At 39.5% G+C, this 19,344-nt stretch overlaps 1 protein-coding gene across 1 annotated transcript in view; it reads left to right on the plus strand.

Moving 5' to 3' along the window:
- Window positions 1-15,045, plus strand: part of LOC116673236 (pleckstrin homology domain-containing family A member 5-like) — a 256,614-nt gene extending 241,569 nt beyond the window's left edge. Inside the window, 3 exon segments of the mRNA XM_032505424.1 lie at window positions 6,930-7,075; window positions 7,624-7,769; window positions 10,898-15,045. Of these exon segments, the coding sequence (XP_032361315.1) occupies window positions 6,930-7,075; window positions 7,624-7,769; window positions 10,898-10,932 (327 nt within the window). The 3' untranslated portion in view covers window positions 10,933-15,045.
- The last annotated feature ends 4,299 nt before the right edge of the window (window positions 15,046-19,344 follow it).

Raw genomic sequence — 19,344 nt, forward strand, 5'->3', positions numbered from 1 at the left:
TCTACTCAGCTACATCTCACAGAGAAATAATGTACTTTACTTATTCCATTACATCCATCTGACAGCTTTAGTTACTAGTTACTTTAGTTACTCCACTACATTCATCTGACAGCTTTAGTTACACTTTACTTTAGTTACTAGTTACTTTACACATTCAGATTTCTTCACAAAACATATGTAGTTTATAAAATCTCATGTTTTATTAGAAAGTAACCTAGAAACAATATTACGACCTACAAGTCCAGCTGAGCTGATGAGACCATTAAACACACAACTGTTTTGACACTTTTAAAGGAGAATTCCGACCAATTTTTATGTTAATTTAGATCTCTATAAATATGCGAGTACTTTCGACTGAAAAAACCCAACCTGAATGGGTGCAGACAACACGGAGCAGCTGCAGCTACATGTACGAGCTTCCACTGAGCTAAAACCACAGGTAACAGGGCAAGTTTTAGAGTGGCTTTGTGCCTCTTAACAAACACACAATGCAATTAATATGTCTGTACAACATTAACAGGGCCTTTATGTAACATCAAGATGGGTTTTCAAGTCAGACATTGTTTTAATTCACCTACCCTGTCTCGATCTTGTCGGTGGGTAGCTTGCTTACCTGGTTAACTGCTAGAGATAGCTAGGTGTTAGCTGCTAGCTATTAGCTTCTATTGATAAGTGTGTTCAGCCAGGCTTTTGCAAAAATCATAACGCAGCAGTTCTGTGTGTATTTGTAGCTCATCCATTTTGTGTGTTATCAATCTGTTGTTGGAGAGTAAGAGGCTTGGGATTGTTGATCTGTGTGCTAGTTCCCTTAGCCGGGCAGGCAGCCTCCGTCCTCGCCTCCTTCGGCCGACAACAATCCCCCAAGCCCCGGGGGGTGTGGTGGGTGTCCTCCATGCCTTTGCGACAACAAATTGTAGTTTATTTTATTAGTACTTTACTAAAGTAAAGGTTCTTAGTATATATATGTTTATTCAAATATGTGTCCATACAGAATCTACATCAAGGATACATATTCTTTTCTTTTTTTTTTTTTTTTTTCCTTTTCCACTCCCTCCCCCCCACCCACAAAAAAAAAGAAAAAAAAAGAAAATACACCACCCACCCACTCTCTCTATGCGTAGCAACACACTAATAACATATATTTAGCACTATCCATATGCTTAAAAGGTCAGATAAAGGAGTAAAGGATACAACAGAAATATAGAGGAAATAAACAAGACCGTATAGATCACTCCAGATCATCTCTCAGATCTAGGCTGGTAAGAATGTCCAGGAGGGAGTCCATATCTGGTCGTACTCAGCCAATGTCCCCCGTATTGAATGGAGAATCTTTTCAGGCGTGCAGTACGACAACAGTTCGTTGATCCAGTGTTTTTGGTTTGGAGGCTCCATAGATTTCCAATTTTTAAGTATACACCTTTTTTGCTGCAGATGATGCTATTAAAATAAAGTATTTCTTACAGGAATTTAATTTCAAAGACATAACATCTCCAAGTATCCATATCCTAGGGTCAGGTTCTAAAGGTATCCCACAAACTGATGAAGTTGCCTGAATTACATTATTCCAGTAGATTTGCAAATGCACACAATTCCAAAGCATATGAAGAATCCCCTACAGACATCTTACATCTCTGGCATTTGTCAGAGATACTAGCATCAGCTTATTCAGCCTATATGGGGTATATATATGCGGTGAAGAATATTAAATTGAATTTGTCTATGTTTTGTTGATGTTAATATAGTTTGAGAAGAATTTAGTAATCTGTTCCAGCTTTTGTCATCATAGTTGCACTTTAAGTCCAACTCCCATTTAGATTGTTTTGAGTGCTTGTCATAAGCTGGTGAATAGTCAAGAACATTTTATAAACAGATGAAGTAAGTCCTTTTGTAGTAGTACGTTTGGGATCCAATAAACATGATTCAAGCAGAGTTTCCTCTGGTTTATTTGGAAATATTTCTACTGTTTGGTTCTTAATCCAATGTCTGATCTGCAAATATTTGAAAAGATGTGCCTGTGCAAGTCAAATAATTCAGATAATTGATCAAGCTGGCAAGACATTATTGGTATAAAGGTCGCCAACTGACCTAATACCCTTTCTGACCCAAGTTTGTAGAATACCATCTGCTAAAGGCTGGGGGATGCTGGGGTTTTTTAAGTGGTGTGTTAACCAACAGTTGTATCTTAATGTTCAAGAGAGTGTGTAACTGAAGCCATGCATTGTAGGTAGCTAAGATTAAAGGATTTGATGTAATTGTAGAAAGTTGCTTTTTTGAACTCAAAAAGGGGATGATTGCTAATGAAATGGATTTTAATTCTTGTTGTTCTATCGAGACCCACCTCACATCGTTACCATTAGAATAAATCCACATCCATAAAGTACGGAACTGGGAGGCTAAGTAGTACATTCTGAAATTTGGAAGATTTAATCCACCTTTAGCTAGGGAGCCTGTAGAGTAAGAAGCTTAACTCTTGGGACCTTCTTTGCCATAAAAATAGAGATATTGCTTTATCCAAATCCTTAAAAAATGTCATTGGGACTTTTAAGGGGATACATTGAAATAAGTAAATAAATTTAGGTAATATAGACATTTAATTGAATTAACTCTGCCAATTAAAGATAGTGGGAGATCCATCCATCGGTCCAGCTCTGTTTTGGTTTATTAAGTAATGGTAGGTAATTCTTTTCGGAAAATTTGATCATACGAGGAACAAATATTAACACCAAGGTATGTAAAACCTTCTATACACCATTTAAATGAACCAGGCAGCATTGTGTCTCCTGTTCTGTAATATTGAGTGGAAACGCTACACTTTTGGAGTTATTGATTTTGTAGCCAGAGACTGCACTGTATGTCCCAAGGCATGCCAGTAAAGGTGGAAAGGATTTAGACGGTTGAGATATAAATGCTAACAGATCGTCTGCATATAACGCCACTTTATGTTCTTCTGTACCTACATTTATACCTGTAATGGATGAATCAGAGCGGATAGCAATTGCTAATGGTTCTATAGCAATGGAGAATAGGCTAGGAGAACTTGGGCAGCCCTGCCTACAACCTCGAGAGAGCGAGAAAGCGTCCGACGAACCCCATTAGTCAAGATCTGTGATCTAGGGCTATTAAAAGTGTTCTTACATATCTAATAAAAGTTTCACCAAAATTCATAGCTCTCAGGGTCTCAAAAAGAAATCAGGTTCAATTCTGTCGAACGCCTTCTCAGCATCCATAGAAAGTATTACTAGGGGTACCTCTGTCTTTTAGCAACATCAATAACATGAAACAACCTCCGAATATTGTCCGCTCCCTGTCGGTTCTTAACAAAGCCTGTTTGGTCTGCATGAATAATTTTTGGGATTATTTTTTCCAGTCGGGATGCTATTAATTTAGACAAGATCTTATAGTCGGAGTTGAGAAGGCTCAAGGGTCTATAATTACCGCACTTTGTACATCTTTTCCCGGCTTTGGAAGCAATGTTTTGTTGCAAGTTCTAAGATTGAGGAAGTACTGTCTTTTGGAATGCCTCCTTAATCATACTTGTAAGGGGAGTTAATAATTTATTTGAAAAAGTTTTAAAATATTCAATTGGGAAGCCATCTGGGCCTGAGGCTTTATTATTTTGTAATGCTTTAACAGCAAGGCGGACCTCTTCCTCACTTACCTCACCGTCCAGTATGTCTTTGTCGGTTATATTAATCTTGGGTAAATGTAACTGATTCAAAAATTGTTTTATATCTACACTGTCTTTGTGAAGTTCGATTTATATAACGATTGATAATATTTTCTAAATTCCAAATTTATGTCTTTTGTATTTTCTAAATGTCTACCATCATCTGTTTTGATACTCTGAATAAATTTTTCATTGTCTTCTTTTTTTATCTGCCACGCCAGTAGCTTGCTTGTTTATTGCCGAATTCGTAGTAATGATATTTAGTTCTAGCCATTGCTGCCTCAGCTTTACTTGTACATAGGTTGTCATATAAAATCCGTTTTTGTTTTAAAGCACTAAGTAATTCTGGGCGTTTTGTTCTTGAATGATCAATTTCCAAAGTCTTTTTCTATTTGAGAAAGCTGTTCCCTTTTTTGTTTGCATTTATATGAAATATATGAAATAATATGCCCCCTCATATAAGCTTTGAGCGCTTCCCATATATTTGAGTGTGAGGAGGTATTTAAATTTACTTCTAGATACATATCTATTTTGGTATTCATGAAAGTGACAAATTCTGGATCTCTAAGAAGATATTCTCTGAATCTCCATCTAGGAGAAGAGAAAACAGTTGATGCAATTCTAACTTCATCTGTATGGGGTTATGATCTGAAATCGTAGCTGCTAAATAAGAACAAGTTTTAATTTGTGACAAAAGTGGTACGAGTTAAAAACATATCTATTCTTGAAAGTGTTGTGAACATTGGAGTAGAATGAGTAATCTTTGCTAGATGGATTACGTAAACGCCAGACATCCCCCAATCCTAATTCCTTCATACCCCGAGTCAGAGCAACCGCAGATCTGGACAGTGTAGCGAGTTTAGGAGAGGAACGATCCATTAATGGATTAAGAACCAGGTTATAGTCGCCTCCCAGTATACATGGAGCTTCAATCGCTGCCAGCTTTAGAATTAAGTCATTAAAGAATTCTGGGTTGTCCAAATTTGGGCCATACAAAGATACAAGTATTACCCTGTTTGTATTTATTACACAGTCCACCAAAATTAATCTGCCGAATTTGTCATTTTCCATATAATTTAGCCTAAATCCGAGATTTTTATTGACAAGCAAGGCTACACCTCTAGCCTTGGATGAAAAGGAAGAATAAAATACATGACCAACCCAGTCTCTGCGCAACTTTAAATGTTCTATATCTGTGAGATGGGTCTCTTGAATAAAGGCAATGTCTGTGCTTTGTTTCTTAAAGTATGTTAAAACTTTCTTCCTTTTAATAGGGTTGTTAATCCCTCTAAACATCAATGAATACAGTTTAGTAGTCCTGTCCTACTCAATTTTAGTAATATGGAAGAAATATTCTAGTTAAGTGACAACATAAATGCACCTAACTTGCACATAAAAAAACTCTGACCCTTTGCCATAAACTTACTGCTTTCAATATTCACAGAATGAACCCCATAGAGAGAGTGTCCCACAAATCCCAATACAATAAAATGAAAAAAAAAAAAAAAAACCCACACTATAATCCCCGAAAAGGAGAAAAACCAAACTGTGGGATAGTTCCCGCTTCTAAACAGTTGTGGCATCCCCAGCAGAGAACTTTTTTTCAAAAAAAAAAAAAAAAAAAAGGAACGATATAATTGCTCCAGCAGAAAACCTTAAAGAACTGTATTAACAATATTAACACAATGGTGGCACGCAGGCCGTAACCTTTGAAGGCCCGCCAGTACTTATGAATTAACTTATGTAACTTTGTTTTACCGTTAATAGTCATGGTGCGCGGACGTCTTGCAAAGAAAAAAAAGTTCTATCCCTCCTCCTGAACAGTGGACAGAAAGGTCTCCACTTCAGATGGGGTTGAAAAAAGTTTAAATCCACCTCCATGTCGGATCCTCAGTTTAGCAGGGTAGCGGGTGGCGTATTCAATATTTTTCTCTCGTAGTTTTTTCTTCACCTCGTTGAAAGCGAGCATTTTGCGTTGCACCTCGATGCTGTAATCTGGGAAAAATGAGATTCGATTATTATCCAATTGTATCGTCTTCTTTTCCCTAGCCAAACGAAGTACTTTGTCTTTATCCCTGAAGTTCAAAAATTTCACGAGGATGGGTCTGGTCCGCTCCGACGCTCGCCCCAGGCGGTGTGCCCTCTCGATGGTAACCGGGGTTAGGAAGTGTTCCTCCCCGAGAAGCCGCGGGATCAGTCGTTCCACGTAACCAATCATGTCGGTACCTTCGGACTTTTCTGGGATGTTTATAATTTTGACATTTGATCTCCTGCTCCGGTTTTCCAAGTCGTCTGATTTCTCCTTCAGGAAAGTTATTTCCTTCTCCATTTTGAGTATGCGAGCTTGAGCGTCAGAGAGGTTGTCTTCGTTAGTTCCGATTCTGATTTCCATTTCCTGTACCTGTTCAGCCAGCGTTGACATTGACTGTTCAATTTTTGTAAGCGATTGTTGGATGTAATCAGTTTTTTGATTTATATGCCCAGTGAGCTCCTCTTTCGATTCACGGATAGCCTTCATCAGGGATTTCAACGTTAGCTTATCTTGTTTATCTTGTTCAGCCGCCATCTTCCCCACGTGAGAGGACTGCATAAGCCGACGTAAAACGTCCGACAACAGTTAAATTTCAGCACCAATTAATCAGGTTCATGTAGTAAATACTTGTTCACTGGTTCAGGAATAAACTCTACATCTAGAGCAATGTAGTTGCTAGTATTAAGTCATCACCGCTGAGGATTGCCTAGAGCTCACCGACACACATCCGCTTGCAGAGGATGCATCACCGCTAAAGTAAAGGTTCTGACTACTTCTTCCATCGCTGCTTATAGTAAACTGGTACAGTGCAGTCTGCAGGGGCAGCAGGTGGAGGAGAACCAAAGGAACTCTAACACACAGCGCCACTGTACACAGCTCTCTCTGATGTGATCCACACAGCACATAATCAGCTATTGTGGGTGGAACATCTGTGCTTGTAATCTGGGAAAATAACAGAAGATTTATGGGAATGTGGAAGGAGCCAGCTTGGATTTAAGGGCTTTATCCTGTGGCTGTAACCATGTAACCGATTGATAGGTGGGTCTGGGCTGCTCTCCACATCCCCCTCAGTCCACAGCACAGACAAACACGTACACAAAATGTTAATTGTATTATTACTTGATTACGTATTCACTCAGTCATTCTTTCTTTTATTCATTTATTTATTTTGTCATCCTTCATATTTCCTTATTTGCCAATATATATATCCATTCCTTTCCATTTTTTCAGCTGTGTGAAAGCCAGAGGGTGGTGATTGTGGACCTGGGCGTGGAGCCTCAGCGTGTGGAGATAGTAAACCTTCACTCGTTTGAGGATGACGAAAGCAGAGAGCAAGATCTGACTAGCTCACCAACAAACACCACCACTGACAACAGGTAGGGGTGTGTGTGGGTGTGGGTGTGGGTGTGTGTGTGTGTGGGTGTGTGTGTGCTCAATGAGTGTGAGTATGAGATGTTTTTGGAGCCACAAGGCGAAGACATACTTTATTGATCCCCAGGTTGCAAATTACATTTTTACACAGGCCCGAAACACAAACACACACACAGGACCCAATACATGCACTAATGGATAGGTGGCAGAGTGAGGGGGATGCCCACCACAGGCGCCCCGAGGAGTTTGTGGTTCGGTCGCCTTCTCAAGGACACTTCAGGAGTGCCTGAAGAAACACCTCTCCAGCTACCGGTCCACACTCCGTACTTTGTCCGTAGAGGGAATAGAACCAGCAACCCTACGGTTTGCAAGTCAAGACCCTACAGACTGAGCTACTGTGGCCCCAAAACTAAAAAAATAATTGAAAGAAATGAGTGTGGAACAAGGCTAAAGGGATTTCAAGGATTGCAAAATACAGGATAGCATATTCTTTTGCTTGTTTTATCACTAGTATTCTTGCGTCAGAGACCCATTCTGCTTTGGCTCATTGCAGCTTCCAGACTCCTGAGCCTGAAACGCCGAGCCCGGAGCCGAGGGAGGACGAACCAGACACGACGCAACAGCGCGCAAGAGAGGAGAAGCTGGAGCTAACAGCAGACGACAAGAAACACAACAACAACAACAACAACATGTTGGCTTGTAAGTGACACACCTGTTTCAGTCAGACCTGAGACCACATTTCATGCTGGCCCAAATACTTTCTGTTGCACTCGCTCCCCAATTTCAATACAGTATTGACATTAACTTGCATTCAAAGACGCTTTGACATTCTTGCAAAAATGCAATCTGGGAAGACAGTGATATTTGCTTTTAGCATTAATAATTAAATATATTTTGATTATTTAATTTGATTTCAGTTCTGCAACAGTTCTGAATTCCCTCTGGTAAACAGTATGCAGCGTAAGTTCTGTGTTTAGGGCTTTTATTGTAAAAGGTAAGGACGGAAAGATGTGCTGGTAAACGCTGTCTTTGTCAGGGTTAAAAGGCGTAATAAAGTTTCAGTCTGTACAGTTGGGAGATCGCCGCCGTGTTTGGTTGATGTCTTTATCGCTGAGTAATATTTGCATTTCTGTGTGAAAGTACAAATGACAAAAACAACAGTGTGGGAAAATATGGGCAAAATACTAGTTTTTTTATGTTCCACTAAATTAATATATCTGACAGTAAAGAATAAGAGTTTGAAAGAATATAGGGAAATATTTATTTACAGATAATAGAATTAGATGGGTAAATGAATACATTTTAAAAATGATTTGAGTATACGAGTTGTGTGGAGCTAATTGGCTTAATTTGCTCTGTAGCAACTCATTTGGCAATGGCTTGAATGTAATGGATGTTCAATAATATCCAAAAGTTATGCACTAAAGCCTTTAAATCAAATCAAATGTAATGGCCAGGTTGGATCAGTGGTAGAGCAGGTGTTCATGAACTTTACGGTTTAGGCCTTGATGCAGAGGTCTAGGGTTCGAATTCCACTGGTGACAATATCATGCATGTCTTCCCTGTCTCACCTAACTGTCCTGTAAAGGCAAAAAGCCCCCAAACATTTCTGACTTTAATCCTAGAAGTCTGAGTGAAGAACTGAAAAACTTTTTTTCCTATGTGGCCCTAATCCGCTATTGTAAGTCTCCTCCTTTATATTGTGAACACAAGAAAAAAATCAGGGACTGAAGTGAGTTAAATCCCTGCCGCTGGTCTCCTCTTCTCTTTCTTCACCCATGCTCCCCCTGAGGCATTGTATGAAATTTATTTATTCATTTGGAACTTGTTGCAACCTCTGGAGTCTCAGTCTTTGCCTGGACTGTGGGAGTTAAGGCCCAGACTTACTACAAGATACGTATGCACCACTGCTAGAGGCAGACCGATGAACAGATACTAATGTGTACTCAGTTCTGCCTTTCTTTTGCTTTCAGTATTCTGCTAAAATACAACAAACTTCGTGGCCCGGTTGGCTCGGTTGGTAGAGCGGGTGCCCATATGCAGAGGTTTACTCCTTGACACAGCGGCCGCGGGTTTGACTCTGACCTGCGGCCCTTTGCTGCATGTCATTCCCCTCCTTTCCATGTCTTCAGCGGTCCTGTAAAAATAAAGCCCTACAAAATGATCTTTAAAAAAAAAAAAAAAACTGCTTTTTGAATTTAAAACAAAAGAAATAAAACATTGTTTTATTGAACCATTTGAACATCAAATGAAATATATTAAAATTCTATTAAAATACAAAAGACACCACTGAAGTGTTTATTGTACCATTTGACATTGTGATGACGATAAAAAACAATATATTGTGCAGCCCTAGGTACAACCATGAATATCATAGAATACATTTACTCCACCTGACAGGGGCGTACACCCCCCCCCCCCCCCCCCCCCCCCCTGATCTCAAATCATTCCTACATGCGGCAGTACAGTTGTGTACTGTGTCTCTGTTTATCTTCATTATTGTTGGGTGCAGAATGACACTGCATCTCAAAATCTCAACTGCATGTACAAATACAAAACAAACAACTTATGTATTTACGTATCTATTGCGTCTGATAGAACAAGTCGGCAAAATTCGTTAACTGAACTGACAGCACACTCCAGTGTATTAACAATGAAACTGCAACTTTTCAAAAATGCAATCTGGGAAGACAGAGACTCAGTGATTGTTGCATTAAGAATCCTTTTTTTTTAAATTTAATTTTAGTTCTGCAAGTTTAAGTTGGAGTTGGAGCATATGCTCCATCAGGCTTTAAAGCTGTAGTGCGTAGTTTCTGTCTCCCCCATATGAGGAATTCTAAGTAATAATAACAATTCTGTTCTGGTGGAGTCTTTTTTAGCTTTGCAGTACCTCATTTGGCAACGGCTTGAATGTAACGGACGTTCATTAATATCAAAGAGTTACTACAGCTGTGTTTTATTTTGATGTTCAAATATGTAGTGAGCATAACAGAACCATTCTAAAAACTTAAATTGGAGCAGGTCGGACACCTAAAGGAAAAGATGTGGCCGCTCTCTGTGGCAGCCATGGGCATTTTATGCCACTGTTCCACTTGTGGGACTCATTTTAAAGAGACACCCTGATGGAAAAAGGAAAAAAACTAGGTACAATGCAATCTACTCAAGGTACTTTTAAATGAGTTCCTGGATGGTTTCAGCGGGATTTCATTTTTGTCTCAAATTGTAGGCATCTCTCGGCTAACTGCCGTCAAACCCCAAAACTGAGCTTTTATGACTATACTGTTATCCTTGTTTGGTTTGTTTTATGTATTATGTTTTATTATTAAGTTCTGTATGGCTCACTAATCTTCTTTGTCTGTCCCTGTGTATTTTATCTCAGATTCTATCACTGTGGCCTTCACACTATGTCGTTATTTTTTGTTTTTAATCGTCATCACGATATCAACTTGCACAATATACTCATGCGAAAGGCACTCAGAGATTTTTGGTTAGTTGAAAGAAAATATCAGTAGAAAACTGCACTTTAAAATGTAACTGTCATTCTTTTTTGTGCTGCCATTTAGCACTTTGTTCAATGAAATGTTGTAAATGATTTGCTTTTATTTGTTTTCAAGTCAACAAGCAGTTTATGTTATGTTTATTTATCGCAATTTATATCGTAAAATTGCGATATTTTCCTCATAACGTGCAGCCCTACTGTGGTATCTATACAGTCAATATTTTATTGTTTTTGCAACAAACAAAACATATTTGCAAATGGATTACAGCAAAACTGTAGAACAACGTTTACTAACCACTCCATTGCCCTTCTCTTGTCCTCCCTGCAGCGCAGACGTTCACCTTGGTGAGCAGAGACACGTGAGCGTTGCCGGCCTCGACATCCACACTGGCGTCCCATAAAGCCCAAATGTAGCCTGCCTGCACAGAGCATGCTCCACGGCTTCCTGCGTTTACAACAGGACTATTTTGATACTACTGTTACATGCCCACAAGGAGACTGAGAGGATGATAGCCCTGCCAACTGACTGACAACACACAGACGGGCCGCCATCACTTGCAGACAGAGATAGTGCAGATGTACTGTATCTTTAGCACCTGTTAGATCTGTCCATGTTGATATGTCCCTGAGCAAAACACCAACATATGGAGTCAGATTTGTCTCAAAACATTTCTGCATTAAAAATAAGATTGTGAAATGGTCATAAAAAAAAGTTATAGTTTGAGCTGAAATTTACTGGCAAAACCCCAGAAGGAGTTTTGAGAGTTTTTTCTGATTTCCATATGAGTCTCCAGGCCAGGGGAAAGTAACTGGCCAGGCATTTGGATTTTTTTAGCTAAGGCATGGCAATCTAATTATTTTTTTCCACACTTTTCAATTCAACAACGGATTTGTATTGAATAGTTCAATATTATGTAGGTTTATATGTTAAAAAGACCTTGAAATGATATTTACTGTGTATTTTAATGATACTTAAAATTTGATTCAGTCAATATAAATGAATTGTGAGCCAATAGGGAAGCCTATTCATCTGAATGGTAAAGTTGTGTAGTCTTCCACTATTAGACAATTCAGACGCAAGCAGTCTAAGGCCTAAGTCAGTTATTAGTGCAAAACAAAGTCACAAAAACAGCGACATCGTGACAGCTGCATGATCAGCACCATGAACAGGTATTCTACTCGCTCCCATATCTTTTATTATATTGGCAAAACACACGAAAAAGACGCAACATTTGGAACCTTCTAAAAGCTGTAAGACAATTCAGGAAAAATAACTGATGATTAACTTACTACACTTCGGTGGCTCATGTTGGGCCTTATAAAGCTGCAGCCGCCATTTTCCAGATAAATAGAATCTCCACAGTAAAGTGTCTTTCCACTCTGTGTTGCATTTCTTGGTCAGGTCATAGACTCACTGAAAGTTAGGGCAACCCAAGATGCTGTAAGGAGACTTGGCATTTTCTCATGAGCCCTGTGGATATTACTGAGCAGTGTTTCCAGTGTCCATCATCTGGATGTGTGGAACTGCGTGTTTGAGAATGCTGTCGGGTGCGTGGGTCCAGTCAGTGTAAGCAGGGGTTTCACTATTACTGAGTCGAGTGGAAGGAGATGCTCTCCGGGTCGAGTGAAGCAATGGATTCCGGAACGGATTTTTGTTTTGAAATTAAAAAACAAAATCAAGAAACTAGCTGTATTCCCACTACCATTTAGATGTAGGAGAACAAAGAATGGTTTTCAAAAAATAACCTGGTGTCCAAATTTTTTGAAAGGGGTTTGTTTATTAATGGAAATCAGGAAATAACATACGCGTGTGAAAATCCAGTATCCCATTTTTGTGCAGTTTTTTTGTTGAAACCTGGAAGTTGCAAGATGTCTTCTTCTTTAGCTTAGGCAGAATAGACTTTGCAACGGCGTGTTGCTGCCCCGCACGCCGACCTTTAAAACGTCTGTGGTCATCAAACATACTCTCCAACGAGCCGCGCCATCTCTCCAGTTACTGCATCGATGTAGTTGTAAAACAGCTGCTCTGTGATCTCCTGGTTTTCTTAGTTTCTGGTAATGTTGCACTTTCCTCTGCTCTAGCGGCTGTTTGTAGCTTCCATCTGCTCTGTGCAGCTGGAAGGCTATTTGAAGGTCCATTTTCTCCAGACTGAGAATTCTAAAGCTGGGCTTGGATATTGGAATAGGTGCCCTGTCCAGTCCTGTTCAAACCAATATCGGTATTAAGATTGGGCTTTTGTGTGAACTTGTGCAGGACATTATAGATACTGAATAAATCCCCAATAGCCTTCTCACCAGACACGGCGTGAACAGCATCAGTAGAGTTGGTGGTAAAAGCAGTGAACATTGGGAATTTCTCTCCCAGCTCACGTTGAAGGAGTCTTTGAACCCCAGCCAGTCTCCCTAACATTAGACAGGCCCCTTCGTTAACTTGGCTTTGCTCGGGCCAGCACAATTCCAAAATTAGTGTCTGTGTGAGACGTTTTACATTGCCTGCAGCTGCTATGGCGATTGTTAAGAATCTCTCTCTTATAGTGTAGCTTTTGTCAACAAAACGAAATACAATAGAAATGATTGTGTGATTTATGGTTCTGCGGAGGCTCAATGTGGTCTAAGTGGCTTGACGTTTGAACTTGTGCGTTTGTATTTGTGGCAATCTAAAAACAGGGCCGGCGTGTGTTTTTTGTGTCGGGAGTGTATGGTAAAGTGAGTGAGAGAGTGACGGCTATCAACTTTGGAGTGAGAGAAGCAAAGTGTCTCCCCTGTGCCATGGGACATCTGCAGCAGGAAAAAGAACCCTCTCCTGGATTTCATTTTGTTGAGGAGGAGGACCAGGGTCGGTATCTCCATGTACCTTTGTACGTAGCCACAGCGTAGTTTTAACAAAGCATAAATCATGCTTTACTGTAGTTGTGTGTGTAAATCTGAAGAAAACAGACATGGCCTCAGCTGTGTAGGCCGAGTAAAACACGAGCAGTTTCAGAGCCAGTCTAGACAGCTGGATTGGAACAGACGTGACATGGATGGATTGAAAATCGTGTGAAATACAGTAAAGAGACCAAAGTGGTTGTGTAAAGAAAAAAAAGCGAGCCTTCACACCCCAAGTCCACTGTCAGAAAGTGGAGTTTCAGGCGATGCAGATTCAGCTTTCCAGAAGAACATTTACCACTGTAGGCTATGTGAGGATTTAGCTGCGGGGGTGCGCGATCATGGAAGGCTAGTAGCATGTTGACGCACCAATAGTTTTGTTGTCATTACTTAGAATTCCTCATGGGGGAGAACAAAACTACGCACTATATATAATAATATATGCAAGCATGTTAAAATGTTTTTTGCCATTTATACATTCGGCTGAAACACAAAAAGGGTCAACCTGTTCTCTTGTTCTGTTTTCTGTGTCTTTGTTTTGTTTATTGCTGTAGTCACTGGCCACATCATTTAACTACTATAAAAAATATCAATTGAAACCATTTCACAATCTTGACCAGATGTACGACTTGTTTAGGGGCAGTGTATTTCCAGAAATATGTGTTGCCAAATGTATACACACAACAGACACACATCAATGCGCCGAGCTTTTGATACCTTACTAAGTATTAAAGTCATTTTAACATAATTCTTAGAATCTTCTACTGATCTGGAGGAGGGGATATTCGCTGGGACTACGTCGCTGGAGGGAGTGTACAGCTGCATCTAGGAGCACTTGAGAAGTCTCAGCGCCGACGGGCTAAGCACCAAAACTCACACACATGCAGTGCTTTACTTTAACCCCAAAGTGACCGCCGATGCTCTTGGATTTTAACCACTCCCATTTTGATTCTTGGTGTTTTTATTTGACACCAGAGGCTATCACTCTATTTTCATTTTGCACCTGCAACATATCCTTCATTGGATAGACATATATAAATATATATTAAATAAAAAAAAAAGTATATATATGAACATAAAGCAGATTTTTACTTCAACATGGTGCCACTTCATGCTGCTGATTCTTTTGGACAGTATTTTTCAAGGTTGTGATTATTTATGTCTGAATCTCCTGAAGTCTGTTGGCGACACACGCAGTATGTGAATGTTTTTTTGATTTCCAGTCTGCTTTTTCAGTTTGTTTGTTTTTTTGTTTTCGGTTTACATTATTCAGAAGTTATACAGAGGCTGAGGACATGACACAGATTAGACTTTTTGCGTTTGAATCTGTGCTAGGTGGTGATAAATGAAACAATAGCACATGTACGAAGCAATAAGTTGGACTTTGGAGCTCCAGGACATAAAAGACATTTAAAAGAGATGTATAAACTGTAAAAATAAAAATGAAAATAAAAAAATAAAACATAGCATAATTTATGTACACACTGAAAAGAAGAACGGATATTCTAACTATAAGAGATTATTATTAATATTATTAGGGTCAATATGCAAAAGGTTCAAAACCCATCTGTTTTATATCATGTGAAATAAATGTTGATGTTCTTAAAATATGCTTGTTGTTTTTTTCTTGTTTGTTTTGTAGTCTGCATGTCAAATGATCCACCAAAGAGGTATTTCTTCTTTTTCAGTTTCAGTTGAAGGTTTTTTTAAAGAGATGAAAGTATCCAGTACAACATATCATACATAATGCAAAATATTTAATTTATTTATTTATTTAGCTGAACTAGACTCTAGACTAAGCCATAAAAAAAAAAAATCATTCTTATTTATTAACCAAACTGTAATGACTTTAAAAGGCGTGAACATTTCACTTTATGATTTTTTTTTTTTTGAGGGTGGCAGTAGCTCATTCTGTAGGGAGTTGGGTTGGGAACCGGAGGGTCACTGGTTCAAGTCCCCGTATGGACCAAAAAGTACGGAGCGTGAATTGGTGGCTGGAGAGATGCCACTTCACCTCCTGGGCACTGCCAGGTGCTCTTGAGCAAGGCACCATACCCACCCAACCGCTCAGGGCGCTGGTTCAGCTGGCAGCCCACTCACTCTGCCATCTCTCCATAAGTGCATGTATAGGACCTGAGCATGTGTGTGTGTGTAGTTCAGGATTGTGTGTGATAACTAACAAAGTGTGGCCACAGAGTGAAAAATTGTAATTTCCCCATTGGGGATCAATAAACAGATTGAGATTAAAATTAAATTAATATGATTTCCCCCAGCCTGCCTATGCCCCCCCAGCGGCTAGAAATGGCGACAGGTGTAATCCGAGCCCTGGGTATCCTGCTCTGACTTTAAGAAAATGATGGGCTGATCTGGTATCTTGTCCCTTATGAGGTCATAAGGGAAAAGGTTACCTCCCCTTTCTCTGTTTTGCCCACCCAGAGAATTTGGCCCACCCATGACAGAGACATCATGGCTTTCAAATGAGCAAAGTGGCAGTTGGTCAAGGCCACACCCCCATCCCCCCTCTGTCCTCCTCAAAAGCTACAGACTCAGAAATGGCAAAAACTAAGGTAAGCTCATTGTGGGACTGGCTCTAGTGGCTGGAATTCTGCACCGAGGCTGAATTTTGGGAAAGAGACTTCAAATACAGTATTAGGGGACCACTAAGGTCTATTTAAAAAGAGACTTCAGATACAGTATTAGGGGACCACTAAGGTCTATATAAAAGAGACTTCAGATACAGTATTAGGGGACCACTAAGGTCTATATAAAAGAGACTTCAGATACAGTATTAGGGGACCACTAAGGCCTATATAAAAGAGACTTCAGATACAGTATTAGGGGACCACTAAGGCCTATATAAAAGAGACTTCAGACACTGTATTAGGGGACCACTAAGATCTATGTAAAAGAGACTTCAGATACAGTATTAGGGACCACTAAGTCCTATATAAAAGAGACTTCAGATACAGTATTAGGGGACCACTAAGGCCTATATAAAAGAGACTTCAGATACAGTATTAGGGGACCACTAAGGTCTATATAAAAGAGACTTCAGATACAGTATTAGGGACCCCTAAGGTCTATATAAAAGAGACTTCAGATACAGTATTAGGGGACCACTAAGGCCTATATAAAAGAGACTTCAGATACAGTATTAGGGGACCACTAAGATCTATGTAAAAGAGACTTCAGATACAGTATTAGGGGACCCCTAAGGTCTATATAAAAGAGACTTCAGATACAGTATTAGGGGACCACTAAGGCCTATATAAAAGAGACTTCAGACACTGTATTAGGGGACCACTAAGATCTATGTAAAAGAGACTTCAGATACAGTATTAGGGACCACTAAGTCCTATATAAAAGAGACTTCAGATACAGTATTAGGGGACCACTAAGGTCTCTATATAAAAGCATCCAAAGAGCACCATGTCATAAGAAAAAAGGCATAGTATTGTATGGTAAAAAGTGATAAAAATGGCATGTGATAGTGTAATGAAAGAAGTGATAGAAAAAGGCATAGTATAGTACGGAGAAAAAAGTAAATGTATGGTTATACTTATGTAGAGCTTTTCTAGTCTCAATTACTACTCAAAGTGCTTTTACATAGTACAGAAACTATTCATCTAGGTTGCCGTACAAGGTGCCACCTGCTCATCAGATAAACACACACACACATTTACGCTGCAAAGGCGCAGCATGGGGGGGGCAACTCGGGGTTCAGTGTCTTGCCCAAGGACACTTCGACATGTGACTGTAGGGCCGGGGATCAAACCCCCAACCTTACAATTGGCAGGCTGTGACAGGGCGCATTGCGACCGTCACCGTAGCGATGCGCTACTTGTACCTCCTACGTGAACACTGACTTTAAAATACTCATTGTGTGTGTGACATGTGTTTGTTTTGTTACTTTTTATTGTGTTTAGATTTATCAGTTACTCCATTCATTTCCATAGTCCTACTGTTATCACGTAGTTTTCTAGTGCACGTATTTAACAGCTAAAACTACGGTGATGGCACGCATGCAACGCTGACTTCATTACTTCCACAATCTGTTAAGCATCTAATAATAACATTGTTCATCATTACCATCTTATCTCGTTATATATTCCTTAGTTAAAATAACCACAAGATCAATAGTCCTTTGTTAAGCTAACATTTGTTTATTTAACTTTAAAAGTAATACAAATCATTCATACAAACATTTGCGTCATCTTACCTGCGTCCTGTGACGTTATCGTAAAAGGGAGTTTGCCGTATGCACCGGTGCTTTTATGGGGCGTGCCAAGATGGCCGAGTGAGTAGACGCTTCTACCGAGCTCTGCAAACGAAAGTTTTGGAAACGGTAAAACTCAATATATTTTCTCGCCAAGCACGAACTGTTTTGATAAATATAACAGCACTCATAAGACGAACTACCGAGATATGCGAACCAACGCGAAGAAAAAGAGGTCCAGAGAACGCGGTCGGAAGCTAATTCCAGATGCTAGCAGTGCTACTCTCAAGGCTAGCAACGCTCTAATTGACAATTGTCACGATTATACCTCCAATTCCCTGTCTCTCACCACTGCTGAAGACTTCATGGGTGAATTTCCACCGCTACCTGTCACCCCCGTAAGTCGCCAGCACCGAAGAAAATGAGGTAAAGCGGGGTCGACCAAACAGCCAATGATATCATAGCTACCTCTCGCTTGATAAACCGGCGGTCAACAACTTTGAAGTGGCAGTGCTAATGCCCCAAAATTGAAGGTTTTAAAAAGGGACTAGACTTTGTGTCCAAAAATTTAAAGAGGAAAAGAGCAAAGTGTGTACATTGAGGAAAAAATGGCAAAAAAAGAAAAACGAGGGACAATGTCAGCAAAGGGGTCGGGGTTGGAAAGATACCCCAGGGAGGGAAACCTGGACTTTAGGAGTAAAGAACAGAAAAAGAAAACATACGAAAAAAGGCCCACCCAGTCAGTCTCGCATAGATTTTGGCTTTATCCATTTTCATTGAAAAAGAAAAAGTTACGAATTCCTTCCCAAATCCCCTCCTGCCATAGAGCAATTCTTTTAAAAAAACATTCAATTTAGGGACTAATAAAATCTCTAACTTGCTACTGGAATTAAAAAATTTCCTTGTACGCAGAAAAGGTTAAGACTAAAAATTATTAATTTAATTATTTTTTTTCGAAAAGGGGTAGGAAAAAAAAACCCTACAACACTAAGGGGAACTATTTAAGTTGGTCTGGAAAATCTTAAGACATTATGGAACTTCGTTCCCAAAAGCTAAAAGACAGAGAAAAGAAGTATAAGAAAAATTTCTTTTTTTAAAGGCCCCTGGCAAAATTTTCAGGGAGGATAAATTACTTTTTTGGGAAATTAAAAACAATTAGATGCTTATATCGAAAAAAAGCTGAGGGACCCTTTTTGTAAGGTTAGGAAGAGAGGCTGGGGAGGGGGGGGGAGCAAAATTCGATTTTTTTTTCCCCCTTGAAAGAACCGTGAAAAATTAATCTAAAAACTTAAATTTTAAAGGAAACTTATGTGACGTAAAAAATTTCAGATTTTTTAAACATTTTATAGTATCTATACAGTTAAAATATTAAAGAAGTTAGTCTCTTTTCTTAACCTGAAATAAGTTAGAAAGTTTTAAGGGCAGACGAGATTTTTTGGACCCCCTCTTACAATAGGGTCATGTTCCTTACTTACCAAAAAAAAAATCCCCCGGCATGACGGTCAAGCGAGTTTAAAAAGCGTTTCAACATTAGCCCCTTTTTTTACTCCGGTTTTATGGAGATTTAGAGAAAATCCCCTTTTCCCCCTGCCTCCTCAAGGTGATCACTGCTTCCCAAAAACCTGGAAAAAGAGTGCTTCTTTGATCTGGGACCCATCGTCTCTAAAAAAAATGTTAAAAATTTCTTGGTT

This window comes from Etheostoma spectabile, chromosome 23, assembly GCF_008692095.1.
Source record: "Etheostoma spectabile isolate EspeVRDwgs_2016 chromosome 23, UIUC_Espe_1.0, whole genome shotgun sequence".
NCBI classification, from domain to species: Eukaryota; Metazoa; Chordata; class Actinopteri; order Perciformes; family Percidae; genus Etheostoma; species Etheostoma spectabile.